Source organism: Squalius cephalus, assembly GCF_949319135.1.
Source record: "Squalius cephalus genome assembly, chromosome: 20".
NCBI lineage: Eukaryota > Metazoa > Chordata > Actinopteri > Cypriniformes > Leuciscidae > Squalius > Squalius cephalus.
The window spans coordinates 24970876-24989383 of record NC_137141.1 but is presented as its reverse complement, the minus strand read 5'-3'; the positions used below and the strand labels follow the sequence as shown (position 1 = coordinate 24989383).

At 37.7% G+C, this 18508-nt stretch overlaps 1 protein-coding gene across 1 annotated transcript in view; it reads right to left on the bottom strand.

Annotated features, from left to right (window-relative positions):
• arhgap5 (Rho GTPase activating protein 5) overlaps nucleotides 1-13531 on the bottom strand; it is a 33358-nt gene extending 19827 nt beyond the window's left edge. The window contains exons 1-3 of the mRNA XM_079852943.1: nucleotides 13269-13531; nucleotides 7083-10972; nucleotides 6316-6469 (exon numbers count right to left, since the gene is read on the bottom strand). Of these exons, the coding sequence (XP_079709069.1) occupies nucleotides 6316-6469; nucleotides 7083-10799 (3871 nt within the window). The 5' untranslated portion in view covers nucleotides 10800-10972; nucleotides 13269-13531. The remainder of the gene's footprint in view (nucleotides 1-6315; nucleotides 6470-7082; nucleotides 10973-13268) is intronic.
• Between the last annotated feature and the right edge of the window lie 4977 nt (nucleotides 13532-18508).

Below are 18508 nucleotides of genomic sequence, written 5' to 3'. Positions count from 1 at the left end.
GCATTATGTTTTGCCCCTCACAATAAAAACTACCGAACTTTAACCATTAAACTAAGTATTAAGTATTTACATAGCATCGTACAAAGACATTATTGTTTATTTATACTTATATTTTATTTAAGTATTCTGCTATACGGTTATAAAGTTCATTACGATTTACATTACAAGATGTCAGAATTTCATCTTACTTTTTGGCTAAATTAAGATCAGCAAAACCAAATTGTTACTTATACAGTAATAACAGTGCAGTTTACAGTTTCATAAATATAGATTATTTCATGTATATCAGGTTTTACATGGTATAAGGGGTCTAAAAGCATGACATAAACCAAATGATTATAATATAATACCCTAACAGAAATATTCCATAGTAACCAGTTTTCAGCAAAATGCCACAATTAGCAACAAGGAACTACTCTAAAATGACAAATATATTTCTAAAATGTCTCAGTTTAAAAATAATAATTTAAAATACAAATTAAATAATAAAAAAATAATAATAATTCAGTTTCAACAATAAATGGAATAACTATAGTTACCACGGTAGCTAAATCTATTAAGACTGATGTCGCATCATGTTGAGTTGTGATACTCTGCAGCACTAGGTCTGAAAGTGCAGAAACGGCTATGACAATTATTCCCTACAGAGTTAAGTAATCCCTATGGCTGCGAGGAAGCCGTACAATATTGAAAAGCAAGGCTAAAGGGCTAAAGTCTTGTGAAAAGGCTGACTCCTGCATTTTCACTGCAAAAGAGCCACTTTAAAAAGTGCATCATTGCAACAGCATCCTTGGAAATGCGCAGCATCTTGCTTTTGTGACCTTGTCACCAGTACAGATGCCCTGAAACAGTAAGATGTACAACAATTATTGCAACCAAAGAGCTAGATTTCTAGTTGGCCAGCTCACTAGGTTTTAAAACACACCCATAGACACATACAGTTGTAATCTAATACTCCTATCTGACTGCAGAATAACAAGGTGATACACGTGTGAAAGGGGTTTTTAGGCTGCTATTCAAACTGCAGTATTTAAAATTTTCACTCTAATGATTTGTTATACAGTAATAACATTGCAGTTTATAGTATCATATCATGTAAATAAACTTATACATAGACCTTGAGAGGAAACATCAACAAGCTGTAAACAATCATGTCCATTTCCCAGTCACAATTCATCTAGCCTAATGTTCTAGAAAAACAGTCCAATGTTGCAGAATGATGGTTTAGAGATTGTCTGTAAACACACTTATGACCCTTTTCAGCCCAGTGCTGTCTTGTTCATGAAATATTAGTCAGCTGATTAATTGTTGTACAAATACTCTCGCCTTTTTCTTCATTCAAAGCAGTTCCGCATGTCCGGCCAAGAACCGCTGCGTATCCGTGCTTATGCAGGACATTTTCTGCTAATCTCATACCCAGTCTGCCAAAGCATACTGAATTCATTCAGCTATGAGCTTCTCTGGCACATATCTTATTTCACACTTGGTAGCATCCAGTCATTGGCGAGGTAATGTATTGTTAAGCTTGCGTATGGGGCAACATCTGCGCTTGATCACATCGAGTGGATTGGCCAAGTCAGGTTTTTAAACCTTGACATCTTTCATTTGGCTATATAGGCTGGAAACTGTAATTTCTGAAGTTTTTCCTGGCAATTCATACAGCTTGTCAAAGCTTTCACAGCATTCATATCGCATTCAGATTTGGACCAGAAGCCTCTGCAATAGTCTACTGTTGGGGAGCAACTGCAACTGACATTTTATGCTATTGGTGCCTTCAGCCGCCACCGTTTTGCTGCAGAAACAGCCAATCCGAGTTATTGGGCTTTTCTTTTCCATTTGAGTTAAAACCAAAACGTGCCCACAGGGAAGTCTTTGTGTTTGGCTTTGCAACCGGCCCTGAGTCCATGTTGTGGATTTAAACAACAACAGCTGATCAAATGATGCTGGCAAAGCAATGTCAATTGAACTTTGTGTTTTACACAGAATATATCAAATAGCTTCTGCTAAAAAATATTTTGCAGGCCTATGAGTTGCAAAAAAAGAAGGTTGAGATAACACTTAGTTTGTATACACAATACAATTTCAATATTTGAGGTAAATGCTTTGTTATTTAAATAATTAGTTAATATTCCAACCCCAGTTAGTTGGATAATAAAATTCCATTTCCAATTAGTTAATACTCAAATATTTCTAGCAAATGCTTTGTTGAATAAATGATTAGTTCATGTTCAAACTTGGAATATTAACTAATTGTAATTGTAATATTATTATGCAACTAAACGCATTTGAAATATTACCCTATTATATACATGACACAGCATTTACTGGAAATATTGGAAGTGGAACACACACTAATTGTAATATTAATATCCAATATTTCCAGGAAAAGATTTTTAAAATGTGCTAATGTTCCAACTGAATTGCACAACAATTCAAACTTTTTGTAAATGGTACCTCCTTTCCACAGAGCTGTTTAACGCACCACTGCACTCATAGGCAACACATCAGGTCAACTAAAATGCACCTAATTTGCATCCTATGTGTTGCAACAAAATTTCTTTATTTTTATAGAAGCATGTCACAGTGAGATCCAAAGACTGTGCATTGTGATCATCTCATTTATGTAGTCCTATTCAAGGCTTGGACATATTTATGGAAGTTTGTTTCCGCCACTGAAAAATAAATAAATAATTGCGACTTTTTCTCTCACAATTCTGACTTTTTTTCTCACAATTGCGATATGTCAAGTCAGAATTGTGACTTTTTTCTCAGAATTGCGTGATATGAAGTCAGAATTGCGAGAAATAAAGTCGCAATTGCGAGATATAAAGTCGCAATTTTGAGAAATAAAGTCGCTTTTGCGAGATATAAAGTCAGAATTGCATGATATAAAGTCAGAATTGTGAGATATAAACTATTCTGAGGTAAAAAAAAAAAAAAAAGAAAAAAAGAAAAAAAAAAAGTCTGTCTTTTTTTCCCTTAGAATTGGACTTTATATCTCACAATTGTGAGTTTATATCTCACAATTCTGAGAAAAGATGTCAGAATTGCGAGATATAAAGTCGCAATTGCGTGATATAACGTCGCAATTGCGAGAAAAAAAGTCAGAATTCTGACTTTATAACACGCAATTCTGACTTTATATCTCGCAATTCTGACTTTATAACACGCAACTGCGACTTTATTTCACGCAATTCTGACTTTATATCTCGCAATTCTGAGAAATAAAGTCAGAATTGCGAGATGTAAACTCGCAATTGTGAGATAAAAAGTCGCAATTATCTTTTAAAATGTTTTATTCTGTGGCGGAAACAAGCTTCCATACATATTTGCTGGGAACTGATGCAACAATGTTTTTCTGATTATACAGTGTCTGTCAAGTTCATGGTTTATTTTATGGTTAGTGTCTCATGTAAATATCTAAACATCCATAACATTTTACACAGAAGAGGTTATTACTGTGAAGCCCTGCAAGGAGGAAATGACAATGGGGGTTTTCTTCTGATGAATAAATGAAGCATCCAGGCCTAAATGAGCCATGAAAGTCAATTAGGAAACATCCATAAAGTCCATTTTCTCCATACAGTTTTTAACGCCACAGGCTCTTGGTTTTCAGAAATGATGGGCCGCGAGAAATAAAGGACTGTGTGTGTGCATACACCATGTTTGGAGGAGTGGATTGTTGGACTACTTTTTTGACCACAGGAAAAAAAAAAAAAAATAGAGTCAAGTATTAGGCTATAATTTCCTCTGGGTTTCACAATGCAGTACTGAGCGAGATAGAGGGGCATAAATGGGAGGGAGTGAGCGTTTGGCTTGGGGGGCAGGGTGTTTGATGAACCTTTTCATCTGCACAGCTCTGTGAAGCAAGATGCTTTCAAAAAGCTCTTAAACAGAGCCCTGCGATGCTCAGATGCAGCCACGGGCACAATGTGCCATCTCATCTCATTCCACTGGAAACCAAAAAAGGCCCAGATTCAACCACAGACAATACGGCTTGATTTTAAAGTGACAGCACAAATAAAATAAATATTTAATATTAATACTGACTATTAATAATGAATATTTACTATATTCTAATATTTTTAAATCAGTATTGGTCAATATTGTTCATATATTGGTTGTTATTAGACATCATTTTTCATGCTCATTTATAGGGCAGGACAGACACAAATTTCACGATTTGATTCACAAGCTTGTGATTCGATCCAATTCTGATTTCAATTAAATTCTTTTCGATATTGATTCATTTGGATATATATCAGGCACAGTACATGTCTATTTTTCTCAAGGAAAAAAAATAATAATAATTTATTAAAAATGAACAATTGATTTGTATGCAAACATTTAAATTGCACAGAAGGCAGTTTTTATAATAATGTTATTATAATAACTTTTTAATGATGTAATAATGTTCACACCCCCTTTTTTTAATATAAACATTTACAGTTTAAACATTTGATAAAAACTTGTTTTCCTGACGGATTTATACAATTATTAAATATTAAAGAACAGCTTAAGTAAACAATGAATATGTAATAAAAAGCATATATTTAGTAAAATGCTCCTCTCAAGTTAAATTTCATTTATCTTTTTCTACATTTAGATTACCTTTACCAGCATCTAACAATCACTTAAAGCTAATCTTTAAAAAAACACTAATGATTCACCGTTAAATGTAATCTTAATCTTTATTTATTTTTCATACTGTACATTATAATGTAGTGATGCCTAAATTCACTTGTAGCATTTATTAAATGCCTGATTTTAGGTTTTAGACAAAACTGTATAGATTTTTAATATCATCCATTTATCTGTTGTCGACCATAACATGAAAATAATTAATTGGTTTATTTGTGAAATTTTAATATCATCCACCGCTAAAACACTTTTAATAGTGTACATGTTGTGTTGTCATCTGAATCATTTAAAATGCCTCATTTACATTTTTTGTCTTTTAGTTTTTTTAGACAAAATTGTGTATAATTTTCATAGCATCCATTCATCGGCCATCAGCAATGACATTAAATAACTAAGCCTAATTGACTTAGAATTTTAGAAATTTGAATATTGTGCCTTTATAATTGTTTTTAAAAATACATTAATTTGTAAAGCTAAATGATAGTGCTAAATGTTTACCTATAGTCCACAAACTTGCATGTCACAAAAAAAAAAATCAAGCCACTCACCACAACAAATCAATAGTCCTGCACATTAACAGTGCACACAGCACTATGTGAGATCTAAACATGAGATCAGCAGAATAAAATAAAAAAACAGTGTTTCGGATCATCATATATAGGTTTTACGGGTGTACGGCCACACATACACAAATCAAAACCAGTTCAACCAGCAAATTGGTCTAGTATTACAAACCACAGACACTTTGCCCACTTCCAGTACTCACCATAAAAACCACAACCACAAAAAGCAGCTTAATAATTTCCTTAAGAAACCACATCAATACATGTCATCCATGCATGAGTTTCACTGACCTATAGCCACAACCTGAACGACAGTATGTGGGTGTCACCTACTCGCTAATGAAACCTCAAGCTATATTACGGGTCGGCTGGGTTTATTGACAGCCGTGTTAGTCAAAGTTTCCATTGACCACAGTTACAGAACAAGCTACTGAAGGGCATGTTGAAACCAAACAAACAGCCACAGTAAAAGGGCCTCTATCACTGCTTTAAGCATATGAAGCAGACTTTGTTAGAGTCCAAAAATGCTAAGCATGTCCAGAAATTATGTTAAACCCACCCCGTGGCTATGATATATGCTGGGCCTCAGTGTTTACACATCATTTGCAGAGTCCATGAAAATGCAAACCACAATCTAACTGAACAAAGTGCTCTGGGAAAAATTTGATCATCATAACACGTGCCATAAAAATCCATTCAATCATTTACCAGACTGACTTCCCTCCTCCCCTGCCCATCAACTTCCTGTTGTGTCATAATGTATTATCTCAGAGTAATGGATTTCATTCATTTACTCATTGATGGTATTTGAACTGAATACAGAATTTCCTGTGCTTTAAAATATAGACTATCAGGCTCACAAAGTATGCAATGTGAAACGCACAAATGTACAATTTTCAGTAAAGCACCTCAGGACCAGGAAGGACCCATTTTTAGTACATGTTACTAAAACTGCAATCTACTAAATGAAAAATGCCAAGAACAAAAATTACTAAAATATATCACTTCATTCTTGCAAACTCACAGCCTTCAAATGGAGAACCGACAAGAGAGTTTTACACATTTTCAGATGCTATTTGGTTATTCAGCTTTAGAAAAACAGGAAACTTACCAGTTCGCTCAATGTATTCAACACACTTCTCAATAAACAAAGGTATGGGCCTATCAGGAGTGACCAAGTTCTGAAGAGGCACCCCAAAATAGTTGCTCTCCCAATTTCTACGAGTTGGTGGGTACAATGGCTTTGTGGTCTTTATTGTCTTTGCCTGTTGAGAAAAGATAACACATTAGATTCTATGATCACTACAATGCAAACTGATGACAATCACGTTTCAATGTGCCTGCTGTTAGCATTTAAATAGGAGAATGTTGGAAATTATTTTCTACAATCATCTTCTTAATAAGAATCATAGAAATAATATAACATCTTTATTTTAAAGGATGCACAGATATGACAATTCTGGCAAATAATATTACAATGCTATGCTATTTTGTTAAAATAATTAAACTAAAAATATCCTAAATTAAATTAAATACTAAAACCTAAACTTACTCATTTGAATCTGAATTGAAGAACACAACATTATAATGTACAGTATTAAAAATGTATATTCATTTTGGAGATTTACTAAAGATTTAAAAGTTTTATTAAATTATAATTGTTTTTAAAGATTAGCTTTGAGCTTTAAATGCCAGCAAAGGCATCTAAATTTTAAAATAAGAGAAACGAGCATGCGCAATTAAATACACAATATCGACACAAACAATTAAATAAAAAATATTAGTCGATGTGGTACCTAATCCTATATGATTCAAAATCCTTTGAGTTTTAAATAATAATTGAGTACATAAATAAAAAATAAATAAATACCAGCTCACCTTTTTGGGTTCCTTGATCTTTGGTGCTTTCTTTTTCTTCGTTTTCTTATCATCCTGCTCTGGGTCAGATGTGATGGCTGGATTGTCTATCCCTCCTTTCCAAGGATCCACAGGTGAGAGAAGTGGATCTTCTTCACTTCCTCGGTTACCCCTTCCTTTCTTCTTCTTCTGCGTTGCAGGCCCCGACTCATCGTCACTGACATCTGAGTGCACTCGTCTTTGATAGGCTTTTGTCTTGCTGAAGAGGATCTTAGAACGATGTTTATACTTAGAAGGCCTTCTGCCACCCTGAGACTTAGACATGGAGTCAAAGCCGTTCTCCTCATCCCCGTGCAGAGCGAGTCCACCAAACGAGTTGCGGATCTTGCCAGATCTACTGTGCGCGTCTTCCGGTACTGCATATATGTCATCACTAAAGCCTTTGAATTTGAGAAGAGTGTCGGCCGGCTCTGCATAGTTGTCGGATGCTTCAAGGTCATCACCGTGACCCATCATTGGACTTCGCGTCCTCCTGGAGTTCCTCATTCCAGCCTCAATGGTCCTCAGAAGGTTGGGGTCCAGCTTCTTAACATTGGGTTTGGGCAACACATTAGGCTTGGGTTTTACTGGGGGAGGCACTTTGTGGTTACGCTCGTGATCACCAAGAGGTGTGCTGTGAACCGGGTACTCATTTCCTTCTAGGTCGATTCTGTACTTCCGTTCACTAGGATTAGGCAGCAGCTGCACATCATCGCCTATCGGGCTGTAAGGTGGCGGTCCCTCCCCATCATCCTCAGAGTCAGGGTAGTATTGGTAGGCAGGCGAATGGCTATGAGGTGACTGCGGGAAGACATCTTCACCGGTGCCTGTTCCGTCCCTGCTGTTGTCGAACATGAAGGAGCTTTCGATGTTGCTCTTCTTCTCGAGGACCTCGTTGAAAAATGGCGTGAAAACTTCTGTCTGCCTGTGATACTGGGACAACGAGTAGAGAGCGGTGAACTTAGCAGTAATTTCTGTGGCAATGTGCTCTCCTTCAGTCATCAGCTCTTTTATCGCATCATTCTCAAAGAAGTCTGCCTGGCTGTCCGTAATGGCCACCATTTGAACTGGAATGACATCCTGGACCTCAGCCAGGAACGCCCTCAGCATAGCCATGGAAGACTTTCGTTTTGCTGAGTAAACAAGAATGTACCCATGCACCAATTCGTCTTTTCTGATTCCAATGGAGGAGTGGTAGGAGAGCACAGTGACCTGTATGCGTCTGCGACTGTCGCCGATTATTTTGTCAAGGATCAGCGTGTTGCACTGCCCGGGCTGTCCGGCGCTGCAGGAATGTGAGTCCAGGAACGGTGAGAGAATGAGATCCACGCTAAATGGATCTCCACACATGGCACACATGACTATCCGTAAATCTGTCTCAGACAGATCTTTAATTGAGGGCATGGGGTTCATCATGTCGAAATTGTGCTTCAATCCCTCCAACACAGCTCTGAGGGCCTGTTTTATCTGAGACTCATTAAACTTCCTGGGAAAAGTGCCGGTGGGTATATCTACAAAAGTGCACTGTAACTTATTTGCAAGCTGTTGGCCCTGATGCCTTAAAATAGGCATGTTTTTGCAAATACTGTCGCGCTGATTTGCTAAAATGAGAATGAATGGCACTGGCTGGCTATACCTATCCCTTCTGCTCTGGGCAATCTCAGCTCGTATCCGGCTTATGCGGTCACCAATGTAATTAAGCGACTCTATAGAGCTGAAGACACAAAAGAACCCATGGGGCTTGAAAGTCGATATCCAGGAATGGTTCAAAAGCATGCCAGAATTGACATCCACAGGCAAAAGGTCTAATTCATAGATTTTCCCATCAAGGGTGTATTCATCATCAGTGGACTGAGCTCGGATTTCATTTGCGAGCTCCTGTGCCAATCCTTCTCTGCCTAAGAGACACAGGTTAACCTTATCAATGTTGGCACTGTTGTAGTAGATATTCGAGCGGCCGTGATCCAGCTGAACTAGCCTGTTGGCGAGGATTTGCTCGACTTTGAGATCGATGCAAGCCGTGCCGCTGAGGCATGTTTCTTTTGTGGGGTGATAGACAAACCCAATGTGTTTCAGTAAAAGTGACTCCCTGTCTGTGGCGAGTTTCTGGAGAGCTCTGTATCTAGGTTCCTCATTAAGTACGGCATGAATCTCACTCATTTTGTCACAGCTTGGGGTCGCATTCAAATCGAGGTCATAGAACAGCTCTGCGTGCTCAAAAAGCATTTCCTGAAACTCCTCTTTGGCCCTTTCAACTATTTCCTGCTGATGCCGACTGTAAACATCCCTGCGATCTGATTCAGTGATGTACTTGTACCCCTCATCCTCCATGACAAAGCACATGACCTCCTCCCACGGTTGGCCGGGGCTAATGAAATGCACTCGCTCCAGAGTCTTCTTGAATTTCTCCTTCATCTCAAACCGCCTCTTCTCAGATATCAAATGCTGGACGTGGTTTTGATAGATTCTCTCTCCTTCCATGGTTTTGAGGATATCGAAGGGCACTCTTCTGTCGTCGGTTTTATCGAGGTGGTCGGTCTCATACCATGGTGTTTGTTCTAACTCAATGAAACAGTACTGAAACTCAGGCCTGCTCTTCATAAGGCTCTGAGCCTCAGTCCAACTCAGCGTCTCAATTTCCTCCAGGTTGTTAAGCAACTTATTAAGAATTTTTGGCAGACTGGTAAGATAATCCTCACGCCGCCTCTTGATATGCTCTTGTCTAAGCTGTCCTATGTGCTTTGAAAAGATGTTTCTGGCCTTTTTGGTGCCTTCTAAGTTGATGTACTCTTCATAGTCTGGATGGCTTTTCAACTTATTGCTGACAATTTTCCAGCTTGTGTGATAATCTCGGACAGTTTGAACAATGAGCTTTTCAAACTTGTCTGAGACAGAAGCTACTAATTGTCTCTGGGATTTGTATGCTTCCAAATAAGAGATGATTTTGGGTTTACCTCGGGTTTTGTCCATCTGCTGTGTCAGAGCATTGAAACAAAGTTCCACGTTCACAGAAGATCGAGCTGATGTTTCCACCAACATGAGATTCTTTTTACCTGTAACAAACGTCTGAACCTCCCTCAGATATTGCTCGACACATTCGTCACATTTCGTTGCAGCAATGATTATGGGTTTTTTCGCCTTGGAAATTTGAGAATAAAGACTGTGGACAAATTTCATCTGGTCATCAAATTTTCTATTGCACCCTTTGCTTATATCAATACACAATACAAAGCCATCGATGTTGAGCTTGCCATCAGGCATCTGCTTCTGATCAAAATCCTGCTCCAACCCAAGCTGGTCTGTGCAAATGTACATCAGCTTCTCGGCAGACTGAAGCTTGGTATTTGCAGCCCGTTTCGAGTAAGGCTGCAGGTTTGTGCTCCGATGAGGCAAGAAGGTCTGGTCATCGATGAACTCAGTCTGCTCGATGACCTGGATTCTACACTCAAGGCCATCATCCCCTCGATGTAATACTTCACCCCAGTATAAGAAGTGATCGTTATTCACCACACGCCCTCCAAAGTCAATTGTGCTCAACACAGAAGTGTGCTCTGAGTAGTAGCAGTCCGCACTGGGGTGTACATATCTGTTGCATAGGCAGGATTTACCTACACCACAGTTGCCCTTCTCTTTCTCAGTGCCTGAGAGCCCAACGACACTGACAGCGTATGTCGGACGGGGCTCCTTATTCTTGGCCATTATATTGCCCCTCTCATTGCTTGTTACAGTAAGCAAAGTATGCCGGCAATGCAAGCATGTACTTCCATTTGCTAGTGCAGGCACATTTCCATGTCTCACTTTGAATGAGCCGATGTAGCTTTAATCTGGATCATCTGTCCCGCACGACTGCTCTTTCCCCTCCTATCACCTACCTGCAAAACAAAAATATTAAATTAGTCAACAATAAGATAAAGCTTAAAGTTTCCAATAGCAGAACACTTATCATTTAATATTCTGCATTTGATAACTTTGTTGACAACCTAGTCACAATCGCAATACAAACAACCAAAATTGTTGCCTTGCATAATAAGCAACATAATTATTGACACCTGAAATTTAAGCATGGCAGAGCTGTTTATAATGGTAATATTATTGCATTTATACTAATATAAGGCATTTGCATTTTAATACCCTTTTTTACAGTTAAAGTCTGCAAACACAACCACAACCTCTCTAGGTACAAAACTATCCCAAAATTTCACAATGACCCACTTCACAAATCTGATTTATTAAGCTCCTGTACTATGAATGTTCAACTAGCTCAAGCATTGGTTGATCTTAATATAAGTAGGAGTAGTTATACTGTGGCACAAGCTCATTCAGTGGAATACACTTTTACTGAATGTACCCCAGTGTTGTTGTTTTTTTTTTTTTTTAAATGTGCAAAGCTATGCTTGTCATCAGCAGCTTTGTGCTGATAAATAAAATGCCTCTGTCAGTAGAAATAAGGCAACAAATTAACTAATCTACACTCAAGAGCATTCTGTTCATGATAAACAAAATAACTGCTAGAAATTATTTTATAAATGCTATTAAATTCAGTGTTGGCACTGATAGCATAACTAGAACCAATTCTGAATATGCATATAATCAATGTAAAGCCAGAAGTGAATATTTTAAAAGAGTATGAGATGCTTTGATGAAAATTGTGTCATCATTTACTCCTGCCATTCCAAGCCTGTATGACTTCCTTTTTTTCAGTGGAACACAAACAGAGATGTTAGGCAGAATGACAGCCTGAGTCACTTTCATTGCATCGTTTTTCCACATAATGAAAGTGAATGATAACGGAGGCTGTCATTCTGTGCTCCTCAGTTGAAATATAGTCAAACAGACTTTTAACTAATGAATTCCCATACCATTTCAGTCATTTATCATTACTGGATAAAGGTTCGGTTTCACAGACAGGACTTAAATTAAGCCAGGATTAGGCCTTAGTTCAATTATGGCATTTAAGTAGCTTTTATAAACATGCCGTAGAAAAAAAAAACATTACTGGTGTGCATCTTGAGACAAAAATGTCACTGACATATTTTAAGATATGTCAGTGCAAGCTGCTTTCAGTTAAAACAGCTCAAACATGCATTTTAGTCTGGGACTAGGCTGAAGCCTTGTCTGTGAAACCGGAGGAAAGACTTTTAAAGGACATTTAGATTCGCACAAATTCTCTAATGAATCTTTTAGACTATCTTGTAAACCGGTTTGACCAAATGAAATGAACCGACTCAAAAGAACAATCGGCTCACAAATCGATTCACTCGACAAAGGATCAATAATTGATGAAATATGTCCATGACTTCATTTTTGAAATTATCTTAATTGCATTTTTTTGTTATGGAGAGTATATGATGACAAAACAATCATTTTAACCGAATTAACCCTTTGTGTTGTAAATGTCATAAATAACGGCCGCATTTATGGGACATCAAAGCCTGGACCTCACGAGCGTTAAATCACGGAAACATTGGACATCAGTGTCTAGAAGCGTATGTAAATGTCTGCGGGCTGTATTTCACGCGCGAGGATGTAGCACTAAAGCAGACAGAAGCATCTGCTGAAGGTGAGAAGGAATTCCGACCAGCACGCGAGCAGCAGCGCTATTGTTACGGCGAGTCGCGAGCCACACTGCGATCAGATGTGGACGCGACGATTCCCAGAACTAGTCGAGTGAATTATTCATAATGATTGCTATGACAACAAACTGAATGGGGGGTCCAAATTGGCAAGAATTTGTGTATCATTTACTTCGAAACACCTCGACCCAGTATTCACAGCATTTAAATCCCAGGATTTGATTTTCAGGTCAGAGTAGTTTTATCGCAGCAAATTAATTACACACACGCGCGCTTGTTATATTAAATAACAAGTCGATTTAGGTCAGTTTAATGTGTGTTAATATGCTTATTTGTTTTCGCATCGACACGGCCTTGCTCCTAACAAGGCATTAGATGCCTCCTTTGCTTGCTAGCTTCCCAGTTAGCCAGAGCTAGTTAAGTGTGACACCGACACAACACACTGTAGACGAGACAGACAAATCTGTGCATTTACATAAAGGTACACAACTATCGCCTACACATAGAAAAAACAATCACACATTTAACCATATTCAGTAAAGCAAACGACAAAAAGCGTGCTAGAAAGTCACATACTCCGTGTGCATTCCCCTACCTAACATGGTCGCTCCCAGCTCCCGACACCACAGATAGGAGGAGGCATTCCAACTATTTGCTTTAATTTCAACGGATGCGATTCCGAAACAAATTCCAGTTTTGTTGTGTTTCCCGTGGGCGGTTGGAATAATCGGCAAATTTTCACGAAAGTGGTTGTTTTCAGTCTTTTAGCAGTAAGAGTGGTATGCGTGCAATCGGAGAGCCATCCCCTCCCCTCTCATTCCAGTCAGTAATGGCGACGGATAGATCCGGCTCTCACTCACTCTCTCCACAGTCCACACTAACTTTTCCATTCCACTCACCGCGGGGGCACGACGCGCGCTCACGATTGCCTCTCAGTATCATGTTGGTTAATACTTTCTGATTTTTTATATCTTAATGTGATCTATGCTATAGCAAAAAAATTAGTAAGTAAAAGCAAGGAATAAACCATTACAAATGCATCGATTCCATCTATCTATCTATCTATCTATCTATCTATCTATCTATCTATCTATCTATCTATCTATCTATCTATGATTGATGTTGACTGGAAATAGCAGTATAGCATTGGAAATACCACTAACGTTTTGCTTCAAGGTTGCCGGTTAAGTTTTAAGTTGTTTCATTTATTTGGGCCTTTTCTATGGATTTTTTTTTTTTTTTTCTGTTCTCAAATAGTAGCCTAGCCTACCATTTTAAAGTTATTTTTTTTAAGTGCCTGTCTTTACTTCAAATGATATATTTTAATAAATATTTGTTTGCATATTTTAAGTTGTGAAATATTTTTATTGCACACCTCTTCTAGTTTACATTATTTAAACCAGTTGAGCTGGAAGTTGAAGCTCTGTTGTTCTGTTCTGGTCTGGTCAGTTAGTATGAAGGTTCAGCTGCTATTTAGGAAGGCTGGTCTTATCCTGTTTGCACAATGTTTATCTATTCTTATGGAAAGACTTGGCACAAAGTCTAAAGTTAAATTTAAAACCATTTCTGAACCCAGACAGAGCTTTTATCATAAACTAGTTTGTCATACCTTTACTCCATCAATATGTCAATATGAGTGTTCATTTACCAAGTGGACACTGTAATGAACTTAGCAAACATCTGTAGTCCATATTGTTGTTGTTTTTGACCCAGAGGTTATGTTTACCATTTGAGTTAACTGCACTGACATTAACCAACCCATACCTTTTGGGTTTTCACAGCCCTGTGCCTATGAGCCTTTATTTGAAATTAGTTCAAATAAAAACTAATATACTAAAACTTTATCTTTGAGTTTCAGTTGAGCTTCAGACACTATCTGAAATCACCGAATAACCACATACTCCTCCAGTGTTCACACCTAAAAGGGTTTTGAAATAAAAGATGTGTGCCAGGCAGAAGGATCCTCTGCTACTATATAGTAACCTGCAGATCTAGACATGGGTGGGTCTGATTAAAGAATGATAGTGGGTCAGTCCACGCTGCTGCTTCTCTTGTGTTTGATGTGCTTGTGTTTTATAAAATAATTCCCTATTCAATATCTATTGTCTAGAGCACATCTGTTCCTAAGACAACGCCTACTGTGGTCAGCAGCCGGCCCCTCCCTGTCCCGAGACACAACACAAATGTCAAGTTTCTTCTTTTGCAAATGCAAATGGTCAATCCGAACACTTTGGGTCTGAAATCATTGTTTTGTCATGTGGTTAACAACATTTTTGTTTCCATCCATTTAAAGAAAGTGCAATGAAACGTACCACCACCGCAGGTTGTAAATTTGGTACCACTATTAATAAAAAACTTATGTTTTCATTTTTAGAGGGTAGAATTATTTTACAGTCAATGTTTGCTTCAAGTCATTGCCATTCTAATATGACATATTTTTGTACTGCATATATAAAAGTTCAAAAATATTTTTTACTGTTTTTGAAAGAAGTCTCTTACGCTCACCAATGCTGCATTTATTTAGCTAATTAAAAATACGGTAAAAACAGTGATATTGTGAAATAATATTACTATTTGAAATATCTGTTTTAATATATTTATTCCTGTAATGACAAAGCTGAATTATTCCAGTCTTCAGTGTCACATGACCCTTCAAAAATCACTGTAATATGCTCATTTGGTGCTCAAGAAACATGATATATTTTTTTCAGGGTTCTTTGGGTCTGCCCTTAGTAAATCACGACCATAAATCAGATAGTTTGACTACATACGTCTCTTTTATCCAAAGCTTATCTTTGTTGTTGAACAATGATTTGAAAGACCGCCGAATGAATTTCATCAGTGTCATAATTGTGTCTGGATTTGACATTCAAATTTTACTGCCATCAGCCACATGCAGCCATCACTTCCTCTAAAAACATTAAGTTGAAAATATTCCATAGTCATTCTGTTGTGTTATTTAAATACTATTGCAGTATTTATTTATATTTTAAATTAGCTTTTATTTTTATTTTTTCATTTTAGTTTAACTTTTAGAAAAAACATTTTAAAAAAATCTATTTCTATTTGCTTTTATTTCAACTACTGAAAATGTTTTAGTCAACAATAACAGCAATGATTCTAAAGTACTATTTGAGATGTTTTTATTATTGTTATATATTTTTTAAGTTGTCATGCTATAACAGAATTCAGTAATGATTGAACTTCCCTAACACAGGCTGTATGCAGAGCAGCAGTAATTAATGTCCATTGGCAACTACTGCTCACTAAACACAAACATGTGGACATCAAACGCTCAGCATCAAACCTCACTAATATGTCTGGCAGTGCCTTCCTTTAAATCTCCTTCCCTCTATTTTTTTTTACATCATGAATTATTTACCTTCTCCCCCCAACCCAAATCTCCTTCCAACACCCCTCAGATCTGCAGATTCACCGTCAGCTGTGCCTGCAGTCTTGCTGAGAAGCTCTGGTGTCCACACCCTTTGTGTGAAGCCTGATTGTGCAAGATTGGGCTAGTCATCGCTGTGTGGATTTAGTACAATCTAAAATAGCCAGACACTTAGGTAAATGTTCAGGAAGGGTATCCCCCAAAGTTTTATATATATATAAATATATATATATATATATATACCTGATCAACTACACAAACTACTTCTTATAATATAGTTTTATACGGCTGATATTGCTTATAGAGATGCCTCCAAAGTTTATTGTTAAGAAGACCATGATGCTAGAGAGCTAAAAGCAACTCATAGGCGCTTCTTTAAGCATACATTGCCCCCCCTCCCCTCCTGTTCCCTTGTGCTGCAGTGCAATTGGAACCAGCTGCTGCTGCTATTTAGCCTGAGCAGCAGCACAGCTACATTGCCATGGTTATGGATCCACGCTTAGGATTGTGGGAAGGGCTGGGTTTCCGGGTCACTGAGGAGAAGAGATATCATGCAAATAAGCCCAGCCACATGTGGAATATTGTCAAAATGTCTCTCTGATCTTAAAATCTAAAGCTTAAGAATGCTGTTTTTAGCTAGGATGAAAAATTAAATAAGTTCTGAAGAATTCAAGCGCACGCTTCCTATGAGTATTTTCAATAGGAAGAACTTCAATGGGATATTTTGATATTTTAGTTAAGCTGACAGGTGGAGAAAAGATGATCCCACTTTACAGAATAAATAAAATAGGAAAGCTCAACATGGTGAATTTACAAAATATTGAATTATCTTTATGGGGTACACTTCAAAAACTTTCAAAAACTAAAAAAATTATAACAAATCAAGGTTGGGCTACATTTTATTTTAATGTGTCCCTGAGTAATAGTAATTAACATGTACTTACTATAGGGTTAGGGTAGGATACGTGTTTGTTATTACTATAATAAATACATGTAACGTGTGTGTGTGTGTGTGTGTGTGTGTGTGTGTATATATATATATATACCCGTATACTTGGCCCTTTTAGAGGTAAATAAGATGCAACGTTGTCCCAGTAAGATGCTGCCCCAGTTACGCAGTTATATCCTTACAATTTTTGCACATTTTTTTTTTCTGAAAGTGTTCTGATGTTTTAGAATCAGGTCCCAAGATATAGCATTAAAGAAGATATATTATACATGGCAACATTATATATGTTTTACAGGACATGTTTTAGAAATCCATTTCCAGCAAAACTGGGAATTACCTGAAACATGCTCAATCATGTTGCTTGTTAAAGGAGAACTCCAGTCAATTTTAACATTGAGCTCATTTTTTTGTAAATTTGGAGTGCTGTCAGTACAGAGAACAATGACAAAAATCGGTGTTGCCTACACCGTGTTATCCTCTTTTTAAAATTTGCACCCTGTTGACTTCAATGGGGCAAGTTTTAAACCTGCTTTTAGCCTCTTAACATCCTTGATGTGTCATTACAAGTGCACAGCCAATGTGAGTGATTCCTTCTGAGTGAACATGGTGAATCTGACTGCAGTAGATGTGAAAGATATGAATAAAAATGAAGTTAAATCAGCCAGCGCACATACCTGTATTTATTTCCTGTTTTCGGTCGAAGTCCACAGTAGTCGATTGTCGAGTTCACGCGCATGATCATAGGTAACTAACTAACTGCGCAAACTCGACAATCGACTACTGTGGACTTCGACCGAAAACAGGAAATAAATACAGGTATGAGCGCTGGCTGAATTATTATAATTTTTATTCATATCTTTCACATCTACTGCAGTCAGATTCACCCGTGTTCACTCTGAAGGAATCACTCACATGACCTGTGCACTTGTAATGACACATCAAGGATGTTAAGAGGCTAAAAGCAGGTTTAAAACTTGCCCCATTGAAGTCAACAGGGTGCAAATTTTAAAAAGAGGATAACACGGTGTAGGCAACACCGATTTTTGTCGTTGTTCTCTGTACTGACAGCACTCCAAATTTACAAAAAAATGAGCTCAATGTTAAAATTGACCGGAGTTCTCCTTTAAGTAATCTGAATATGCCATAGAGTCTCCAAAATCGGATAGTGGAAGTTGTCTGAACTAGGATCAGCTGGTTTGTTCATTTTTTTCAGTTTTATGTGCTTTGAAAAACCTTGAGGCTGCTCATTGCATAGCCATGGGTGGAGCATGAAGTCCAGCTCCCCCTCTCTGAATGTAATGTAGGTGTAATGGGTGGAGCTAGAAGGTCCAACCACACCCTAACCCTACCCATAACTCTGTCCCTCCACCCATTAGATCCACAGAGGTGGAGCTGGACTAGGTCAAGCTCAACCCATGACATCCAGAGAGGGGGAGCTGCAGTGAGCACCACTTGAAAACCTTGGCCCCAAAAGGCATGTACCTTACATAATTTT